Source organism: Leptonotus elevatus, chromosome 1 (genome assembly GCF_054856555.1).
Source record: "Leptonotus elevatus isolate MCC_2025b chromosome 1, RoL_Lele_1.0, whole genome shotgun sequence".
In the NCBI taxonomy this organism is placed as follows: domain Eukaryota; kingdom Metazoa; phylum Chordata; class Actinopteri; order Syngnathiformes; family Syngnathidae; genus Leptonotus; species Leptonotus elevatus.
Window position 1 is genome coordinate 23639235 of NC_141239.1, and position 21542 is coordinate 23660776.

The window sequence follows — 21542 nt, forward strand, 5'->3', positions numbered from 1 at the left end:
TCTTTTATGGATTGTGCCCTCGATTTATGTCGTCTGTTGTGCTATAACAGTTAAAATATTGTTCTCTAGTATACAAAAGAAGCATTGTTGTAATGTATAAATCAAATTTCCCAATAGTATCAAAAAGTTCAAGCTAAACCTATAATTATTTTTAACATTCTAACCCAGGGTAGGAAACTTATGTGCTCAAGGGTCACATTTGATTTTTAGAATGGAAACATTAGGCTAGTCATTTGTAGATGTTTTAAAAATATATTAGTAAAATAGTTAAAGGCACAGCAGCGTAAAAATCAACTTTTTGGAGCTTTTAGCCATGTTAAAATGCTAATTTCTCACCAAAAATATCACTGAAGTGGTGTTTTCCTCCATTCGCCCCTCTATGAGAAATTCTAGGTCATTGTGCTCTCCAAGCACAAGCCCCTCCCAGTCTGAGAAAACAAGCTGTTGGAACTTTTTGACGTCATTAGGTGCGGCCCCACCCCCGCACCGCCTCTGCGCGGCAACCACACAGGGAGGAGGCGGGGTTTTACTGAACCGGGCGTTTTACTTCCGCAAAATTCATCAAAATACCCAATAGTTCATAAAAAATTACATCACCATGGTGTCAAAGGTAAGATTTAATCATTATATGCCTGGATTCCATGATATACTTAATCCCTTTAATTTTAATAAAATTAAAAATTTTATTTGTTTGTTTCATGGATTATAAATAATTAACCAATTATTTAATGAGATTAATGAATAAACAAAGCAACTAATAAATACATTAGATTTAATCAGTTTTAGGGGAAAAAAAGGTCCAGATAAAAATCAACAAATATTACAGGACTCCTAATGTAAATTATTTAAGAACAGATTGGGCCATCCATGGCCCACAGTTAGTGTTTTAAGTGAAAGAAAATAAGTGCTGGTACTCCCTTTATTTGACTGTTGCCAGATTAGAGATTAGGTAACAGCAAATCATCATGTTCATTAATTAATAAATAGATAACAGATAATAAATACATAATTTTTTTTCTGTCTTGAATGTGAAATGTCACACTGCAGTGTTTCAGCGGCGGGGGCAAGGCCCAAAATTCTCGATTTTTTTTTCGTTTGAGTACCCTGGGTTGTCCATCAACCTTTGCTTGATGGAACTTTTAACGACATGTCCAAGTGCATGTCTGTTGAGCTGTGTTAAAGCAAACCATTTTAATTTGTAAACTTTTTATGCTTAAAATGACTGCAGTCAATTAAGCAGAATTTGGCATTACAGTAGGGTTGCACTGATTGCACTGATTCTGTTAAAAAAAAATTGTACACGACAAGTTATCTTGTCAAAACGGAGAGATTTTCAAACAAAATATAAAGGCATAATGGAAGCATTAAAGTAAACGATGAGCATCAATAACAAGGTTGTCTGCACTCAGATAAAAAAAAAAAGGATGAAGAAGGTGAGAATTATACATCCCCTCTAGGGAAGTCCAGGGGCATGCTGTATCTATCTATACATGGTCAAATAATGTTATATAAGCAGGGTTGGAAAGGGTTGCTTTTAAAATGTATTCTGTTACAGTTTCTAGTTGCCTGTTAAAAATGTACAGTAGTTAGTATTGTAATCCATCCATCTATTTTACGAACTGCTTGTAATCACGAGAGTCCAAGTATTGTAATATTAAAGTAAGGCAAATTCATATTTATTACTTTTGGATGAATCCAATTCCAAGTAGGCCAATGATGACAAAATAAAAGCAAATATCACTGTACAGTGGCCCCCCGCTATTTGCATGGGACGGGACATTGGGCGGGCGGCACGGTGGATTTCTGGCCTCTCAGTGGATTTCAGTCTCTCAGTGCTGAGGACGAGAGATCAAGTCCGGGCTTCGACCTTCCTGGGTCGAGTTTGTATGTTCTCCCCGTGCCTGCGTGTGTTTTCCCTCCAGGTTCTCCGGTTTCCTCCCACATTCCAAAGACATGCATGGCAGATTAATTGAGCGCTTTGAATTGTCTTTAGGTGTGATTGTGAGCGTGCATGGTTATCTGTCTCGTTGTCCTGCGATTGGCTAGCAACCAGTTCAGGGTGTACCCACCTACTGTCCGAAGCCGGCTGGGATAGGCTCCAGCACTCCCGCGACCCTTGCGAGGAATAAATGTTTAAGAATATGGATGGATGGATGGATGGATGGGACATTGGGCAAATGTATGATTAAGACACCTGTGCAATGTGAATCTGCTGGGTTCACGTGCCGTTTGTATCATTTGTTGATGTTCTTAGCAGTCATTACTGAGGCTGCACCTTCTTTTGGAATTAGTGTCACAAAATGCAGAAGAAAAAGCAAAATGCTTCACTAGACGCATGGGGAATATTCTAGTGTGTCATAAGCCGGGTTTGTGTGGAGTTTTTTTGTTGTTGTTGTCATTCTGACTTAATATCTCTGGTCAACTGGTTACATTGTGTCATTTTATTAAGAGCAGTCTTTACAGCACCGATCGCGATCAATGTAAACATTGTGGTTTATCAAAATGGCGTTTATTCATATACTTAGCTCAGTAGTGATTGTTTGAACACTTTTAGTGAAGCAACAGCTTGATAAAAACAAGTTACAAATAGTTTAGTCCTGTCGTAGACAAGCTCTGGTAAAACGGCACCATTTTCAAGTGGGTAAACGATTACGTCACTATGCATGTACGTGTACGTTAAGACAGATAATCTGCAAACTGGACGCAGTCTTGCTATTCTGAATCATTTAATCATCGGATAGCAAAAGGAATATAGTACCCCTTTCAATCCGAATGAAACTCTGTTTAGATTCGGTCTTTTTATTCCGATTGAGGTGTTTATGTGGAGCATTTTCATTCTGTTTGTTTCATTCTAACTGGAATACATGGCTCCGGCTATAGCAATGTTTTTTTTTCTTAATTTGTCCTCTGCAACTCATGACATTATTATTAGCCAAAAGCTCGGAATTTGTTTTAGTAAACGTAAACCCAATTTACATGGCAGCGTCTGCACTTTTGTTTTACTGGCCCGTTTTAGTGATGACAGTTCTGGTGACATGGATGTCCCATGATGGAGGAAGGGCATCCTATCTCCACACCACCAGCCGTCCTGGGTGGAGGCCTTTGTCATATCTGCTGCTATCTGCCTTATGTTGTGAATGAAATGCTGCCGTGCTGTTGTAGTGCCATTATAAACCCATTAGTCAACTGAGGTATTGAGACACTGTATTTATCACCTTAACTGCCTGCCTTTACAAAGATAATGAAGTTTATTTCACCCCAAGAGAATATGATGCAGGGGAGCCGCCATCTTCTCTCCCTACCGTCCTCTCCCTCTTTTCTCTTTCTCCAGAGAGAGACTCGCACGCCGACGCTCGGCCTCACGCATCCATAATGCATGAAATGATACACAATCTGCTCAGCTTCGTCTATCATTTACAGCCCATCAATAATGGAATCTGGGCCTTTTGCCTCCCTTTCAATAAGCCGTTGGTATTAAAGCACCTCTTTTTGTGAAGACGACTACGCGGATAGCTCTTTTATGGACGCTTTGTGCCTCTGCTTGAATAGACCTGTGGAACGTTTCAACAGTTTGATCAGCAATATTTCGCTGAAACGCCAATAATTTTGCTCGTAATGTGGAGGTGTTAGGCAGTCACCACCACTCTTGCAACAATTCTGTACCGTGTGCCGCTCCAACAAATCCCTCCATGCTCCACATTATGTGCATGACACAGCACCGACAGTTTTGTGCTGATGTAAGAGCCATCGAGAACCGTCACCCGTTGTGTCCTTCCATAACCGCTGCCCTGTTATAAAGACCACAGGACTTCTCTTCCCGGCCCCGGCGCTGACTCACTGCTTCCAGGATGAAGTCAGCAAGGACCGCCATGGTCCGCCAGAGCGTACGATCCGGCAGATGTAAGGAAAACCTCGCTGGGCGGGAGTGGGTTATTGCCCCCAGATGTCGAATGCTTAGAAGTGGGAGGGGCAGATGAACAAATGATGTTGGCCTTGCAGTTAAATAGTCATCCACATGAACCATGATTACCCAGCCTCTAGGTGTCCTCTCCCCTTAACACGACATGCACTGACTGACAGCTTTTGTTCGTTTGTGTTGCCGTCATCGATTGTCTCTGAGAAGGCATTACTGTGGCTGAAAGCACTTGTATTGACACAGGGTGGGTTTGCACAAAAGCTCATTGAAGCCATTAGCCCTGCTTGTTCCTTAAACTTGAACAATGACAACCGTTGTTCACTCTAAAAAGCCATAAAGGCTGATAGGGCTGTAAATGATCATGCACTCATGAATGACTTCATAGATAGTAATGTCTATTTTTAACAAAAGAAATTGTGTCATATTTTTAGATATAAAGACAATGGCAATTAGTGAATAAAAAAATCAAGTGAAATAAACCGATTTCATAAAGTGTAATTAAGCCAAAAGTGACTCGTTTAGTGCTCTTTGCAAGCAGCCAATCCTATTGCAGTGGGACTTCGCCTGCTTTGGAGTACTCTCAAAAAAGAAAAAGAAAAAAGATCATTACCGGTGATGGACAGTTTTTAGCGGTAGTTATAGGCCCATGCCTCGTAAACACGCTGTAATAGTCGTGTGTTGTGTACCTTTTAAGTGGCGTGGTCTCCTGTTGACCAATGCCATTAATACATTCCAACCCACCATAAAACTTTTCTTTTTTTTTATATCTAATATGTTATAATGAAAAATAGCACGCCAAAGTAACCACTCAGTAATTAAAAAGAATTAAACAGTTTGTGCATCATGATTTCATGCTTAGTTTCTGCTGCATTCACCTTGGCCACAAGGGTGCAGTATATTATCTATATCGTACATAAACTACACGGACAAGAGGTTGACAACTGCTCAACAAGCTGTTGTAACAGTTGTTTTCCAGGATAAAGAATTTGTGTCTGATTATGGTTATATTGTCTCTGCACGTGTTGCTGCATTATTTGTGTTCAAATATACATTACTTAAAGGGTCATGTTACACTGCATCGTTGATGCAAATTTCGTTAGCTTGTTTGTCTGTATTTAGGCTAGCAGACTTTAATGAGACTTTATGTGGTTTGGTTAAATGCAATAAGTTGTGTCACCCATAAGTCGAAGTGACCACTGTATTTTGATTTGAATGTAATTCAAGTGTGTTACAATCTCATGGAATCCAATGCAAGTGTTGTAAAATAGTTCTTCTTAAAAAAAAGAAGAAGAAAATCTCAGTTTAATGGATATTTGTACTGGATCTCTAAGTGCTGCCTGTTCTTATGAAATCACAGTCTGTCATGAGTCATTATCGACAAAGCTGTTCTGACAGCTGCTCAATCCCAAGGTTTACTAATTAAACAGGAGCTAAAATGTAGAATTCCTCACTGGTAAAAAAAGAAAGAAAGTGTGGAACTTTTGGGTATTTGATTTTTTTCCCCCCTGACAGCGGTGCGAGTGAGTGTGCATAAATGGTCCTTTAATGATGTGACAAAATGACTTTGTCACATTTGATTTGGTGTGTTTGAAGGGTGCAAGGTGTGAAATCCACCCCCATGCCCGTCAATCTTCACGAAGCCATGCTGTGTGGCGAAAGAGAAGTGCGAGTGTTGCAGATAAATGGCCTTCTTCTTTTGCTTTCTGTCTGTGCCTCTGTCTCTTTTGTCTGCCGGCCCGGTTACCCAACATGTTTTCATGTCGGCTGTTTGTTGAACTCGCTCTCTCTCTGTCTCACCCAAGGGACTTTCTTCCGCGAGGATCTGGCATTGTTACCCGCAGACCTCTCATTTTGCAGCTGGTCAACAATAAAGCAGGTGAGTCTGTCACAGAGCAGTTTTGTAACGACAACCTAACGTTGTCACTGTTCTGCAATGTGGCCCCTCTGGCACAGTGCTCGAGGCTATGCTCCCTGTCTGATGCCATCTTAATTTAATATTCCCTCATCCCCTTTTTGTCCTTTCACTGTCCTCCAACCTTCGTGCCTAGAATATGCCGAGTTCTTGCACTGCAAGTCAAAAAAGTTTGTGGATTTTGAAGAGGTGCGTGCAGAAATCGAAGCGGAGACTGAAAGGATAACAGGCTCTAACAAAGGCATCTCCAGCATCCCAATCAACTTGAGGGTCTTCTCTCCGCATGGTATTGAATTACAATCAAATGCATACTGCAATATCCATGAGTCATTATTATACATATCACGTTATATGGATGATTTTATGATGTACAAAAATTGACTGCCAAGTGGCAACACAAATTTTGTACTGTACAGTATTGGATTTTCTCAAATGGCAGCCCAGGTGCCATAAATATAAATTAAAATATAAAGGAAAGCGTCATTTATTTCAGTCCATCCCATGCTGGGAGTAGGATATTGATGCACACAGGGAGTATGATCATAGTTTAACCTTTTAAGGTAAAACTTTATAACCTTTGTCCACTTGACACAGTTTTGAACCTGACACTGATCGACCTTCCGGGAATGACCAAAGTCGCCGTGGGAGACCAGCCGGTAGACATCGAACATCAGATCAGAGACATGCTGTTGCAGTTCATCACGAAGGACAGCTGCCTGATCCTGGCTGTCACACCCGCTAACACCGACTTGGCCAACTCGGACGCCCTAAAGATCGCCAAAGAGGTGGACCCACAGGGTAAGCACGTGCATTTCTGATGCATTTGGCATCTAGTTTGTACTTCTCTCTATTAAACCTGTTGTTTAATAATTCATCTTGGTTTACGTCCATGCATCACTTTTGTAAAATATGGTACATGGCTGGCATATGTGCAGGTTTGCGCACCATTGGCGTCATCACAAAACTGGACCTGATGGACGAAGGAACGGATGCAAAGGATGTCCTTGAAAATAAACTTTTGCCGCTACGAAGAGGCAAGGCATTTAAATGCAGCTCATCTACGGATGTTGATTTGTTGATTCTAACCTGAGTGTTTTGTTGTCTGCACAGGCTACATTGGTGTGGTGAACCGCAGTCAGAAAGACATTGATGGCAAGAAGGACATTCGTGCTGCTCTGGCAGCTGAGAGGAAGTTCTTCCTTTCCCACCCTGCTTACAGACACATGGCAGAGCGAATGGGCACGCCGCATCTTCAAAAGTCTCTCAACCAGGTATGATTCCACGTCTCAATAATAAAAACAAAAAAAACATGTCATGCATGGCTCTCAAAAAGAAATCCTCACCCTTTTCCGCCTGCAGCAATTGACCAATCACATCAGGGACACACTTCCTGGTCTGCGCAGCAAGCTACAAAGTCAGATGCTCTCCCTGGAGAAGGAAGTAGAGGAGTACAAGAACTTCCGTCCAGATGACCCGACGCGCAAGACCAAGGCTTTGTTGCAGTGAGTACACTTAAAAGGCACAGCCAGTCAACACACCACAAGCATATTTTTATTCTTCCTCCTCTTCATCCTCCGCAGGATGGTGCAGCAGTTTGGTGTGGACTTTGAGAAGTGCATTGAAGGCTCCGGAGATCAGGTGGACACCAAAGAATTGTCTGGCGGTGCCAAGATCAACCGCCTCTTCCACGAACGCTTCCCGTTTGAGCTAGTCAAGGTTGGTAGTGTACTTTCTATTTATGAGGAAGCAAATATCAAGCGACAGTTCCAAAGCAGGGTCCACACAGCAACAGATTATTTGAATGTGAGACATTTCATACAATACTCAATACAACCAGTTGCTCCTCGATGTGTGTCCGGCATCAGCGCGAGCTTCAAGCTTTTGTTTCCAAATTGGATATTGTTCAGATTCATGTCACACGTTCTAATAACTTGCTCACTTCCTAATGTTGTTAAAATCCATGCGTCCTATAACTTTTGTTCTTATGCCGTAAAGGCACATTGATGCGTTTTGTTGTCACAGTTGCAATATTTGTATTTGTTTTCCCAATCTTTCCAGATTGTATTTGATGAGAAGGAGCTGCGGCGGGAAATCAGTCACGCAATCAAGAATGTTCATGGTGTCAGGCAAGTGCAGCACAACAGCTAACCTTTCTCACTGTTCATGTTCACTTTGTTGATTTTACAGTTACTTTATATCATTCATAGCTTTTAATCAAGCGGAGATGAATTTCGAGTTCTCGAGAATTATATTTCCTGTGTTGAAAACGTCTTCCTTTTGTCTCCTCACTGCAAGTCTGCCAGCTGCTTTTCTGCGCGGAGGAATTTAGTTCTTGTTTCGTGTTACATTTGCCTTTTGTCTACATTTGTTATGTGGTGCCCTAATTTCATTCTCATCATATAGTTTGTGTTTGAGGATTTAACTGTATCTCTTGGGAAATAATGTTGGTCCGTTGCATCCATTTGTTCCATTTGGAATTTTTCCACGTTTTGTGTGTTATGACAGTATGTGAGATCTGAAAATGAGCCAAAAAACAAACAAAGCAAACGTACACAGCAATTAAATATCAATTATGGCATTGACGTCATTTGAGTGCACTGTGCTATCACTAACCTACACTGTGCACTCTTTACAAAGTACTTACAGTGGAAATTTGTATGAAATCCACTTCTGTGCCATAAATGTAAAACAATCAAACAAAGATGGGCACTTCTGTTAATCATCACTTCCCGTCAATGATGACACCCACCTTTCAGGGCATATAAAATGACACAAAGTCTAAAAAAAAATACATGGACCGAGCACCGACTGAAGCAGGTTTACGTCCATTGATTATTCCGTGTATTTTTGCGAGGCTTCGCGCCATAAAGCATTCGGCAACAATGCGGAAGCACTCTGTGAAACTTGGGCATTGGACGGAAGTTCCCAGCTTTGTAATCAAATGGCACACAATAAGTACAGCAGTAACATGCATGCGCATGCCTGTGACAACATCATTAATTGTGTAGCAGTCATCACATCATAAGTTCATATATCGGGACTGCCATAAACAGATTTAAATGAATCCCATAACTGCACAGCAATCAAGAAAAAGGGTAGAAAATGTCCCGTTTCCGTTACATTTCCTGTTGTCAATGTCGATGTTTTTGTTTCTTCACAGATACCCTTCGTTTGTTTTGTTTGCTCAACCATTCGTGTGCATGTCGTTCTATGGTCCACATGTGTGTTAACTGTCTCGTGTGTCTGTACGCGTGTGCCTTGTCTCTCTATGCATCCTCAGAACGGGGCTGTTCACTCCAGACATGGCGTTTGAGGTCATCGTGAAAAAGCAGATCGTTAAGCTGAAAACGCCCTGTCTCAAATGTATCGATCTGGTCATTCAGGAGCTCATCAACACAGTCAGACAGTGCTCCAACAAGGTACTGCGGATGATCAGCATCTCCCGACCCGGCTTGAGAACACAGGGCGAGCGTGGGCCGCATGAGGGGCGGGTACACTTGATGTGAACCCTGTGTTCAGGCGCTGCTGTCGTGTTGTGGAGTGTTGTGACGGGTGACGTGTTGTCAGGTTACAAGATGTTTCAGGGCTTGTCTGAGCATCTCTCTTCTTTCCTGGACAAGTCGCAGGTCGTACAACTCGGAACTCTAAAAAAGTGGTGCTCCTTAAGCTGTATTTCGGCCCTTGAGTTGCAGTTGACTTCCAAAAAGTGTCCAAAAAGTGTGAAAACCTTTGGCTTGTCCGCCTCTTGCCTGTTTCTTCTAGTAAACGACTGAAAATGACTAACTGAACACAGACCCTGTCTTCTCTCTCCCTGTTTCTTTTTTTCTTCCCTTTTCCTTCCTTTGTCTTTCTCCATCTGCCACACAACAAAACGCACTCTTCTAACCTTGCGGGCATCTCCAGAACGGGGCTCTTCACCCCCGACTTGGCTTTCGAGGCAATTGTCAAAAAGCTGATCCTCAAACTCAAAGAGCCCAGCCTCAAATGTGTGGATCTGGTGGTGTCCGAGCTCACCGCCCTGGCTATGAAGTGTGCCGTTAAGGTAACCGTGGGACACGCCCGCTGGGAGAATGGCATGGAAATAGAAGCGACCCCTCTCATTGAAGTCAGCTTCACACCTTTACTTCTTTGTATGACCCAGCCCAACCCCCCCAGCCATTTGTGTCCCCATTTTGTAAAATACGTCAGATTTTAAGCACAATTTAAAATTTCCTCGTCAGTAGATCATTGAAGTGTCGTTTCCACACCGCCTCCACGTTGCTTCCTCCCTCTTCTCTCCATGCCCAAATTCCAACCTGGCCCGCCCAGCTACGCATCCCCACTGAGCCACATTGGCAAACTGACATTCAGATGGACTTGGAGGGATGCGGTGAGGGGTGGCTATTACTGTAATGGGCCCTGAAGGCGCTGTGCGCTGAGTTGCCATAGCAACAGTGCTCCACTGCCCCCTTGTGGACAGAGCAGGGCCCTTCACTACATCCCACCTATGCTTTTTCACATTCTGTGACTTTCCATTCTCATCCAGCCTTTCAAATGTATACAATCAGCCAGAGGTGACTATTAAAAATGTAATCCTTTTAGCTAGCTCCTCAAGCACCAATTTTTACAAACATAATCTTTTCATCTGGCTGATGGTAAACTCATTACTTCCTCCTTTAAAGAGATGGCTGCCTTGTATTGCCCGACCGACTGTGTGTGTTTTCTAAAGCGTGTCGCCCTGAAATGGCACTTGACTGTGTCCTTCCCTTTTCTTTGTTCTCATCTTTATTATTCTCACTTCTCACTCCTGTCCTCTCTCTATTGGTAAGTCGTACTAGGGTCACACTCGCATGTCTACACCAGTCTTTTTTTAGTCAAGCGCTGCATGAGCTATCTTGTCTTTCAGCTCACTTCCTACCCAAGGCTGCGAGAGGAGACCGAGAGGATTGTGACCACTCACATCAGAGAAAGGGAAGGAAAAAGCAAAGACCAGGTGGGCTGGATGATATTGATGTTGATCTATAAATGTAAATCTCAACCATTTGAAAAGTTTATGTTCCGACGTGTGACCTGTATAATAACACTTTTGATGTTTTTTGTTCACTGTGACAAATTAAGAGCGTGTCTCTCGTAATCATGTTTAACTGTGACCTCTCTGTTCTAATTGTGATGTTCTGGTTCAAATGAAGGTTCTGCTGCTGATTGACATTGAGCTGTCCTATATCAACACCAACCACGAGGACTTCATTGGCTTTGCTAAGTATGCACCTCCAGCTTTTCCCTCCTTCTCTCCTCCTCGCCTGACTTACAGCTTGTTTTCAGCGGCAGTACTGATTAAGTTCCTTATTAAGTGCTCGTCATACTTAAAAAGGAAGATGCCCTGTAATCATATTGAAACAATATGTCTAATTTATGTAATTTTTACTCATTGAAAAAGTTGCAAATACTAAGCTGCTTGGAAGCTGCGATTCATCCATGCTTGAACTCGCCAGCCTTGAATGAAAAGGCAACCAAACTGTATTACTGTCTCTTCAGTCAATTGCACAACCAAAAGCCGTTCTCTTTTACTCTTGATGAGAGGTGTGAGCATGTCGGCATGTGAAGGCCGACTAGTAACGTTTGTTCCAGCCGTTGAAATCTCTAGTCATGGAAACTCACTCCTTTCATTTACCAACAATTTATTTTATAACTTAATTTTAAATAGTTTTCTTTCAACCAATACAGTAACACGTCAACGTAATACTTAGATAGTTAGACCCACATCCTTATTGTGCATTGGTGATTGTGGTGTCCTCTTTTTGCCTTTTATAATCAGTAAGCTTTTCTCATGTATCCTCAAACTGCATCTCTTGTAGTCTCATTTTATGTCTTTTTCCATAAGAAATAATTCCTCAACCTACGGCCGCCATCCTCAATCAGTGCTTCTACTTGAAACTACAATTTTGCAATTCGATTTTATTCGCTGATAGCAGCACTTGAACAAAATACATATCCTTTTCTGATATTATTACTTAGATTCCACAAGTTAAGTTTTTTGCATGTTTTCCCCACCCATCTTTATTGCAATATTGCAAGTGTTTCATTTTAATTTCAAACTATTTGGCTTTAAATTATTTTATATTATTATTATTATTATTATTATCATCTCATGACTTGGCAAATATATACCACTTATTCCACTTGACTGACATAATGCAATTAATCAACTTGCCATGTCATTCACTAACCAAGCACTCAAAGTCACAGATTAACTTTCCGTACACAGCAAATTGGTCAGTGTTAAATTCCCAGTGTTCGATCAAATATTCAGTAAGCAGTGTTAACACTTTTAGGATAAAAAGTTACACTGTCAGAGTAAATTTCCTCGAGTGCTGGGGTGGAGGTTGGGTGTAACCTGAAGAGCACTACCTTAAATGTTAAATTGACCACACCCTCATCACGGGTGAAGGAGAAACTTTCCAATTTTCTTTTTCAATAGCGTTAACAATGAGTTGTTGTTGTTGCGGCGGCGTGACTCAGTGGTAGGGTGGTCGTCTCCCGGTTCTTGAGATCCTGGGTTTGATCCCAGGTCAGTTTGACTATGTCAGAGTATCCGTGAGCAAGATACGGAACCCCCTCGTTGCTCCTGATGCTTTGTCATCAGTAGTCAAAATGTAAAGCGATTTGAGGGCCTTGTAAGGAGGAAAATTGCAATATAAATCAAGTACCTTTTACCAGAGTAAAGTGTTGTTTGAGTTAAAATTTTAACACTTACACTAGTGCAATACACTTATAAGTTTTAGAGGTTTGGCAGAATTACATTTTTAACACTGACACTAGTGTAGAGTACTCGCAACACTACTCAGTGTTTACCAGTGTATATTTTTAACTATACAGTGTTGGAGTAACACTGGTTAAGTGTGAAAAAAGTAACACTTTGAAAAGTGTCAGATTTACACTCATTGGTGTGAATACATGTACACACTTTTCTAGTGTTAGATTTAACACTCGGTGTTAATCTAACACTGGCGATTTTGCTGTGTACTTTTAGCGCAGTGTGCCATCAACAGGGCTGTGCTAATATTACTGCACTGACAACCAAATTTCTGACTCTTAAAAAAGTGTTAGGATTTCGTGGAATCTCTGTTTGACCGCACATGCTCAGTGTAACGGTAGCTGCTAGATGCGTCTGCTCGGTGTGTGTGTATGTTGTGGCATTTGACAAAGCAAGTCTGTGTGTGCACTTGGAGTCTCGCATCTGCATGGCGAGTGGATTCCGCTATATAACGCGTCGGAGCTAAGATGGGGCTCTTTAACGGTTCTTATGACATCACTTTCAGTCTTGACCACAGAAGGCTGGATGATGGTAGCCCCCCGGGGTACAGCAACAACAGGTGGGATGTAGGGTGTGTATATGTGTGTGTGTGCGTGTGTTTGTATGTGAGTGTAAGAGACAGATTTCTTCTTGTTACTCTCAAACCAGGCTGTAAACAATTCTGTGCTTTCTACAAACAAAATGGGAGTGGCATGGATGTTCTTTTAGTTCCAGTGTAAATGTTTAACCTCTTTGCCTTGCTGTCTGTGCTCACTGTGTCGTCTGTCCATCTTTGTGTAATCACAGTGCACAGCAGAGGAATACAGCAGCCAACAAGAAGCGGGCCATTCCCAACCAGGTATGTTCCATCAGCTGCAGTTGACCTTTTCACAACTGTCAAATTTAATCTCCCCTGATGGATTCCTCCCATTAGCAAGCCTATTAATTATACCTGTCTGTAGTGCAGATTTAGGCCATGGCTTTTACCGTAATCTGCCTTGACCTATGTAGCTGCTAATAAGATCCACCTTGTTCATCGTTTTAACTGCAGGATGTGCTTATTATTTAAACTAATATCCAGATTTGTGTGACTTAAGTCGCTGTTGTTAAGTGAAAAGCTGACATTTAGACAACCCCCAAATCCCCATCTCTCCGCTTTGCTGCAGCCCTCACCTTTTTTTTTTTTAAACTTGCAACAACGTTTGCATGTGAGTGTCTGGGCATGTTCTTCTACTACAATTAAGCATTTAATGCCCTAATTGTAATTTTTTGTTTTGTCACATTAACTCACCGGTGTCTTTTGTATAGAAATTGAGAGCGTGCATGAACCTGGCGCATGTCACCTGCGCTATAAGCTATGACATAACCAAACTGTGGTTTAGGTGAAGTCATTTCTAATTGCATGTAACTCTCTTGCTCTGTCTCTCCCTTGTCTCTTGTACTTTTGTCTCATGGATTCCCTTCCTTCTTTCCTTTCTTTCTTTCTTTCTTTCTTCCTTCCTATTTCTATTTCCTTTCTTCTTCCTCCCCTCCTTTGTTCTCCCCTTTCTTCACACCTGCCTGCTTCCTCACTTCTTCCGACTGTGGTTTTTTGCTACATCCTTCTTTTTTTGCTTTAATCCCCCTACGCTCCCCTCCCCTCCCCATTACCACAGGGTGAAATTCTGGTAAGTACCCACTGATATAAGCCGCACCTTGTCAGGCAAGGCAGCAGAGAGGTAAGGCTGAGCAGCAGAACCAAGGCCGTCGCGGACAGGGCAAGCCGGGAGACAAGCGAAAGTCATTGCTGTCACCATAATGAGCTGTGTTACCCCTCTACAGCTGGGCGTTTTTGGTGAGGTCCAGGAGGAGAAGGTAGAGTCTCCGGACTGATTGCAGTCCTCCCAGTGCCTTGCAGTTACCAGTAATTTGGAACTGCCTGTGCTCTGTTAATTGTTTTATAACAGACCGTAATTGTCTGCAATTCTCTCCATGCCACTAACATTCAAAGCCCAATGACACACACCTGTTGCCACTGTGATAGACGATGCCGGTTCTCGTTGTCTTCAGGCTCTCGCCTCTGCTGCCGCCTCATTTCGGTGGACTCAAAAGTCTGCCTCGTCTCAACCCAGACTTCATTGGGGAGTCGGGGCCATCCAATCAACAACACACATTCATCGTGTCTCATCCATGCATGTCAACTTAACATTTTATTGAAAGCAAATTAACAACCAATGTCATATTCACTTTGCATAAAAACACTTATTTTAATGACTGCCAATTTTAGCATACATGTCTGTCCTGCTTCTATTGCTGATTAAGGTGACGGGTTCTTGGTACTAAATTACTGACACTGAAAACCAATTTAATGTGATATGCTATGTTCTAATCTTGTGTTTAGCCTCTGCTACAACTTGACTGCTGAACTTGACAGTTTACCAGGGGTAGAGCTTGTGGAAAAACATGCGATACGATCGGCATATTTTGATTCAAATGTTTATTTTGAACTTGGAAATAGAAAGAAAACAATTAACAAATGGCAATAAAACACCACTTTTACATGCTCAAAAAGGCGCCACTAAAATATACAACACATAACTTGACAGTAAAGTAATTAATTGAGTTTTTTTTTTTTTTGCGAACACATAGTATAAAAACACAAATTAATCACATACATAAACAGAATTTACTGCCCGATTGAAAAGTAGTAGAACTAAAACTTATGACGACAGTGTGATGCTAGCCAAAATGACAATGTCATGATACTATATATGGGAAGAAAATCTACTATACAAAAGTGTACTGAAGTCAATTGGCTGTGATATGTCACAATGACTGATCATTTAATACAAAGATAAGCATGCTCCTTTCATGTTCATAATTGTAGTCTAAGGAAACAGTGAAGTATTGCATAAACCACAATAAATGGGTATCACAATAATTACTCGAATATTTTGTCTGACCCGTCTTTCCACCACATACTACTAACAGTGTGCAAAGAAAATAATCTGAACATTTGTGTCAGCATCTTTCACCGGCTCCTGCAGAGAAAAATTTTGAGGTTCTGAACAAGTTATTTTTACTGGCAAGGCAAGCTGCTGCTGGAGTTCTTAATGTGCCGCACTTTCCCGTCCGTGTTTATGTTGGCGCCTACCAACTAGGAGCTTTCTTTCTCATAAAGTAGTTGGCCTGAGTGAGCAACTGCGGGACAATTATTTAAATGTGTCCGTTCGCACTTGAAATAATCAGAAGTTGTGTGATCTCATCTCTTGTTCATCCCAGATCTTAGTTCAGTGAAAAAATGAACTTCCATATAGCCGTGTGTATGAAACACTCTGCTTGTCATGCTTGGCATGCCAAAATTAACCCCACTAACCCGCCCTCTTGTTTCAAGGCTGACACTTGCATACTAAAGTCACCTCTTGAGCCGTCTGAGCAACATCTGCTTTTATTTGTGGCCTTTTCTGTGGAGCCAAAAAGGACTAATGGTGCTTATACCATCATCATGTGTTGTGCATGTAGCACTGTCTTGTACGTCATGTCCATTCTCCGTTAAACTCCTGCCTCTGTGTCATAACTTAACAGTCATATAAAGAGTTGAACATGTTTAATTTAGGATAAAAAAGACCTAAGGTAAGTTGGTAAGTTTTTATTCATGTCATTCACATCTCAGTATTGATGATTCTATATGTTATCGGGGTCCTTGCTGTCATGACAAATCTTGATTACCCCCCCCCCCCCCCACATCTTTTGATCAGGTGATCAGGAAAGGCTGGTTGACCCTCAACATTAGCATAATGAAGGGGGGCTCCAAGGAGTACTGGTTCGTCCTCACCGCTGAATCCCTGTCCTGGTACAAAGACGATGAGGTGAGAGGTTTCTTCATCCCACTGGCTAGCTTGAGCGTGTATGTGTGCGTGTGTGTCCCAGCCCAGCCTAACCAATGTGCAGACTACTGTTCAGCTGAAGCCGGATGAACAGGTAGTCTGAACACTGGGCAGGCGGGGGGGTGAGGAGGCCTCGGGTGGGAGGAAGGACCCTGAGGTCAGTGTGGCCGCTGGTCGAGCGTTACTTGGGACAGAGTACACAGAGATTAAACATTACCTTGAGGGCAAGCGTTGAAAAGTCACATACATGTTCTAGTTCATGTTTCTTTTCAACTATACTGCAGTATTACTTCTTCCAAAGGGAGCCTGCAGCGTAATTTTAACTTCTTTTTTTTTTATGGCTGTAGCATATGCATGCAATTAACTACGCCACATTTTTAAATAGTTGCATTTTCGAAAGAATTTTGAGCACAGTAACACACAAGCCATTTTGTATTAAAGGCCATGCACTAAGGGGCTTTTACTTCAGTATATCTGAAAAATTCAAACCGAACGCAACATCACGTTGCCGTAGGTTCATGAAAAATAACGCTGTAAATGTGCTACTCACCGCTTTGTCATCTTTTCCGTGGCCTCGTTCCCATCCAGTAAACTAAAGCGTTCAAGTTAGACCACGGCCGGCGGCCTCGAACGCTAACTGAACACGTTGCACTTTCTTACGCTGCCCACCGCCAAGAGAGAGAGGGGGGGGAGAGCGGCAACGCGAGCTGGGAGGATGGTGGAGGCAAACTGACGTGGCAGGCGGGCTGAAGTGTCCCAGCCGGGATCCGACTTTGGAATTTGCAGGAAATCGTACTGGGTTACGGGGGCCGAAGGGGGCGTGGGGGTTGTGACAGTGCGTGTGTGTGTGCGCGCTGGTGTGCAGCCTTAGTGTTTGCTCTGTGGGTCCAAAATCGTTGTGAGGGTCAGTTTGTCTACAGTCAGACATCGTGTATCATGTTAATGCAACAGATATGTTTTTTTTTAAGCCTTTGTGTTTGTGTGTTGTGTCTTGTTGGGTGATGTAACGTTTGGGCTCACGCCACCCTGCAGACATAAATGCTTCCAGATGTTTCTTCTCACCAGTGAAAGCTGGCACCCCATCCTCCCCCTCCACACTACTTCTTCATGCTCCTCCTTTACTTCCTCCCCCACCACCAACCACAGCTTTCCCTGATCGTGCGTTTTACACCAATTTGATGGTCTATTACACTGAAAAAATTTAAAGTTTTTTTTTCTACCTGTGTTGTTTGTGTACAATATCACAGACTGCACTATATTTTCTCATAAAGTGCCTGAAGTGTTTTTATTTATTCCACTACAAAACCGTATCAGGCATCTATTATGGGTGTTCCTTGGGTAGTGGAGGCTTTATTTAAAAAAAATAAAGCTTAAATGTTTCTCAAATACAAAAGTTAGAGTTAAAATGTGATATAGATTAACTCATTCACTGCCATTGACGTCAAAAAATCATTTAAACTATTTCTATTTAGCATTTTTTTCTACTTTTGTTAACAAGAGTATGAAAACCTAGAAAACCTTTTTTATTGTACATTTAGAACAGATATAGCATTTGTGATTAATCGTGAGTTAACAATTGAAGTCATGCGATTAATTACAAGTAAAAATTATGCCTGACTCCCCTAATTTTTAATAATCATCTCGTTATTATTGTAATTAATCGCATGACTTCACTAGTTAACTCATGATTAATCACAAATTTTCTGTTCTAAATGTACATTTTCATACTCTTGTTAACAATAGTGGAAAAAAATGTTAAACTAATAGAAATAGTTCAAATGATTTTTTGACAGTTATAGCCGTCTATGGCAGTGAATGAGTTAATTTATAATATCCATTCTTCACTCTCCAATCCAGCAAAAAACAGCCCCCCAGTCCATCTATTTTCTTTTCCTCATTTGGGTCACGGGTGAGCTGGAGCCTAAACCCATTTGATTTTGGGCAGAAGGCAGACTACACCCTGGAGTGGTCGCCAGCAAGCCGCAGCTCAAATATATAGATAAACATTCACAGTCTCAGTCAATGAAGAGTCTTCAGTCAGCCGAACATGCATGTTTTTGGAATGTGGGAAGAAGTGGCGTAGGCACACACACAAGCACAACGAAAACATGAACACAGCAATGCCTGAGCTGAGCAGCCTTCTGTCCTCAGCAAAAACATGAACCTCCAGGATTGTTTTTCTGATGAAAATGTCATGCTTTTTGTTGGCTAGACATGTTATTTTTTAATGAATGATTTCTATCAAACAAATGTTTCTAAACACTTTTGTCCAAAAATGCTCTTTAAACTCCACCCTAAACTTCTGCTTTATCTGCTGTGTTGGGGCTTATCAAATGTCTTAGTTCTAGTTGTCAGTGGCACCACCTATTATTTCCCCCCCCTTTCGGGAAAAGACACGACGTCTATTTGAAGAAATCGGGTAGTATCATCTTTCTAGGTGTCAAATTTAAAATGATGTTTGATGTTCCCTCTTTGCACTTGTGTGTCCCCTGGCAGGAAAAGGAGAAGAAGTACATGCTGCCCCTGGATAATCTGAAAATCAGAGACGTAGAGAAAGGCTTTATGTCCACCAAGCACATTTTTGCAATCTTCAACACGGAGCAGAGGTCAGTGGCGCTCTCTTATCTTGCCACCTGCTCACCTACCTACATAAAGACACGTGCACATTGATCTGCATCATTTTTAGTGGCGTGCTAATATTCCGTTTGTGTGCGCAGGAACGTGTACAAAGATTTACGGCAAGTAGAGTTGGCGTGCGACTCTCAGGAGGATGTGGACAGCTGGAAAGCGTCCTTCCTCAGGGCCGGAGTTTACCCGGAGAAGGACCAGGTTAGAGCAGTTCTACAACACCACAAACTACAGTAGTAAATATATTGTTAATTAAAAAGGTTTCAACTAGGGATGCACTGAATTTTCAGCCACCGAAAATATTATAAATATAAAATATAATAATTATTTAAAAAATAGGTATTTTCGGCATTCGGCTGAATGTGGTGACGCAAGCAAACAAGTATCTGTTTAAACTAAACGCCAAACGCGGAGGTAAGTATCTGCCTCGCGACTTGCTGGCATTTCACCGTGTAAGTATCGGCAGCTTCATTGCACACACCAGAGAAGGAGAGGTAAACTACTGTACAGCATTTCAGCGGGTCAAAAAAAGAGAGTTCTGCCGAGTTTGCACAACAGGTCAGCCACTCAGTGGCCAGTGAAAAGCGCTTCCACTTTTTTACTGGCATTCCAGTGGCCGTGCTAAATACTTTTGCTAAGGCTAGCAGTTCAACCGTTTTAAACAAGTAAACACCACTATCTCTGGGTGACTACAGACCTGTACAGGACTATGTGTGTGACTTTGCAGTCCATCCCCGAAGCTGGTGCGAATAAATTTATTTTTAAACTTTGGTAAATATATGAATTCACAAAGTCCCAAAGTTTTTTATGTTGTTTTTTTATGCTAGAGCAGCCTCTCAACTGCAAAGAACAGTTGAATAAATTTTAGTTATTACACAAACGGCCAGTAGTTGGCAGCAGAGTATAAGAGATCAACCAGGGCTATGTTGCAAAAAGCTCCTTTACTCACATTTCTAAATAGATTTGTGAATAATGATTACATTTAGCTATATTCTAATGCTAATTTCTGCAAAACAGAAACAGATAGAAATATACTTTTTTCCTGATGAAAGTCTAGAGAAAAGCCTCTAATCTTTCTTTTGGTAGATTTCATGTTTTTATAGCAGTAGAACACAATATTCTGTGGGCTTTTTTCAAAATTAGTCAAAATTTAGGGAAACAGCCGGGAGCAAAAATGGCTGGGAGTGAATGCGTTAATGTAGCATTAGCCAATATGTCTGCGGTGTGGATGCATTTCAATTTATATTTTGCTATGTTAGAATGCCAGTGCGAAATAAATATTTTATAAATAATAAATTCAATGAAAATAAAAATGTGCATAATTTTTTTCGGCTTTTAGGTTTTCGGCAAAGCATTTCTTATTTTCGGTTTTTGGTTTCGGACAAAAATTTTCATTTTGGTGCATCCCTAGTTTCAATACCTCTGGTCTATTTAAAGTGGAAGTGAACATTCTTGACAATTATGTTATATATGACCTCGCTAGTCTAAACATGGCATTCTGATTAATATTACATTTATGGAATCTTAACTTATTCAGCAAAATCCGTCCGTTTTTATCTATCTCAGGGTATGGCCATTTTGCCACTTGCTGTTGACTAAAGATGACATAAATGTTGCTCAGGGCTTAGGCAATGACCAATCACAGCTCACCTGTTTTCTGAAGCTGAGCTGTGATTGGTTGTTACCTGAAACCTGAGCAACATTGATGTCATCTTCTGTTGACAGCAAGTGGCTAAATTAACGCCCCGTGAGATGGATAAAAACGGCTGGATTTTGTTGCTTAACTCATATTTCACTAGCGCAATATTGACCAAAATACAATATAGACTGGTGGGGCTGAATAGAACATATTGTCAAAAAAAAAAAAATGGATTGACTTCCCATTTAAATTAAATGCATTTGTCTAATTCCACTTGTAATCAAGTGTACAGGAATTTACCATGAAACTCCCACAATGCACGTCAATTATTAAGACCGTTGAAAAAACCCCAAATGTTCATCCGTCTTAGTCCGTAATTTAGCCGTTTTAAACGTTTGCCCTGTGCTGTGACACCCTGGGAGTAGATGATGTCTAATGAAGTTGCCCATTCTGTTGATGAATCTCATGCTGTGTGGTCTCGTCAGACGGAGAATGAGGAGGCAGCCCCGGCGGACACATTCTCCATGGACCCTCAGCTGGAGCGGCAGGTGGAAACCATCCGCAACCTGGTGGATTCCTACATCGGCATCATCAACAAATCCATCCGGGACCTGGTGCCCAAGACCATCATGCACCTCATGATCAACAGCGTGAGTTCAGGAAGCTTTAATGAGCTCCTGGCAATATAATCAGAATCTATATTGTCCTACCGCTCAAGGAATTTGTCTCCAATAGCTTGTATGACAGCAAAAAATAATAAATAAATTATTGTACATTAGGACACGTTCACAAATGTACAAAGTAAGTCA

At 41.5% G+C, this 21542-nt stretch overlaps 1 protein-coding gene across 3 annotated transcripts in view; it reads left to right on the forward strand.

Moving 5' to 3' along the window:
- Positions 1-21542, forward strand: part of dnm2a (dynamin 2a) — a 31759-nt gene that overhangs the window by 6381 nt on the left and 3836 nt on the right. The window contains exons 2-18 of one of the 3 annotated variants that reach the window (XM_086085927.1): positions 5719-5792; positions 5965-6114; positions 6423-6626; positions 6764-6862; positions 6939-7099; positions 7188-7330; positions 7409-7544; positions 7887-7954; positions 9109-9247; positions 10714-10800; positions 10997-11067; positions 13408-13459; positions 14256-14267; positions 16338-16448; positions 18963-19072; positions 19184-19295; positions 21219-21383. In XM_086085927.1, coding sequence (XP_085942053.1) covers positions 5719-5792; positions 5965-6114; positions 6423-6626; positions 6764-6862; positions 6939-7099; positions 7188-7330; positions 7409-7544; positions 7887-7954; positions 9109-9247; positions 10714-10800; positions 10997-11067; positions 13408-13459; positions 14256-14267; positions 16338-16448; positions 18963-19072; positions 19184-19295; positions 21219-21383 — 1894 coding nt within the window. Of the gene's footprint in view, positions 1-5718; positions 5793-5964; positions 6115-6422; positions 6627-6763; positions 6863-6938; positions 7100-7187; positions 7331-7408; positions 7545-7886; positions 7955-9108; positions 9248-10713; positions 10801-10996; positions 11068-13407; positions 13460-14255; positions 14268-14421; positions 14455-16337; positions 16449-18962; positions 19073-19183; positions 19296-21218; positions 21384-21542 lie in introns of all 3 variants that reach the window. The other 2 variants (XM_086085926.1, XM_086085928.1) reach the window with 2 other exon arrangements.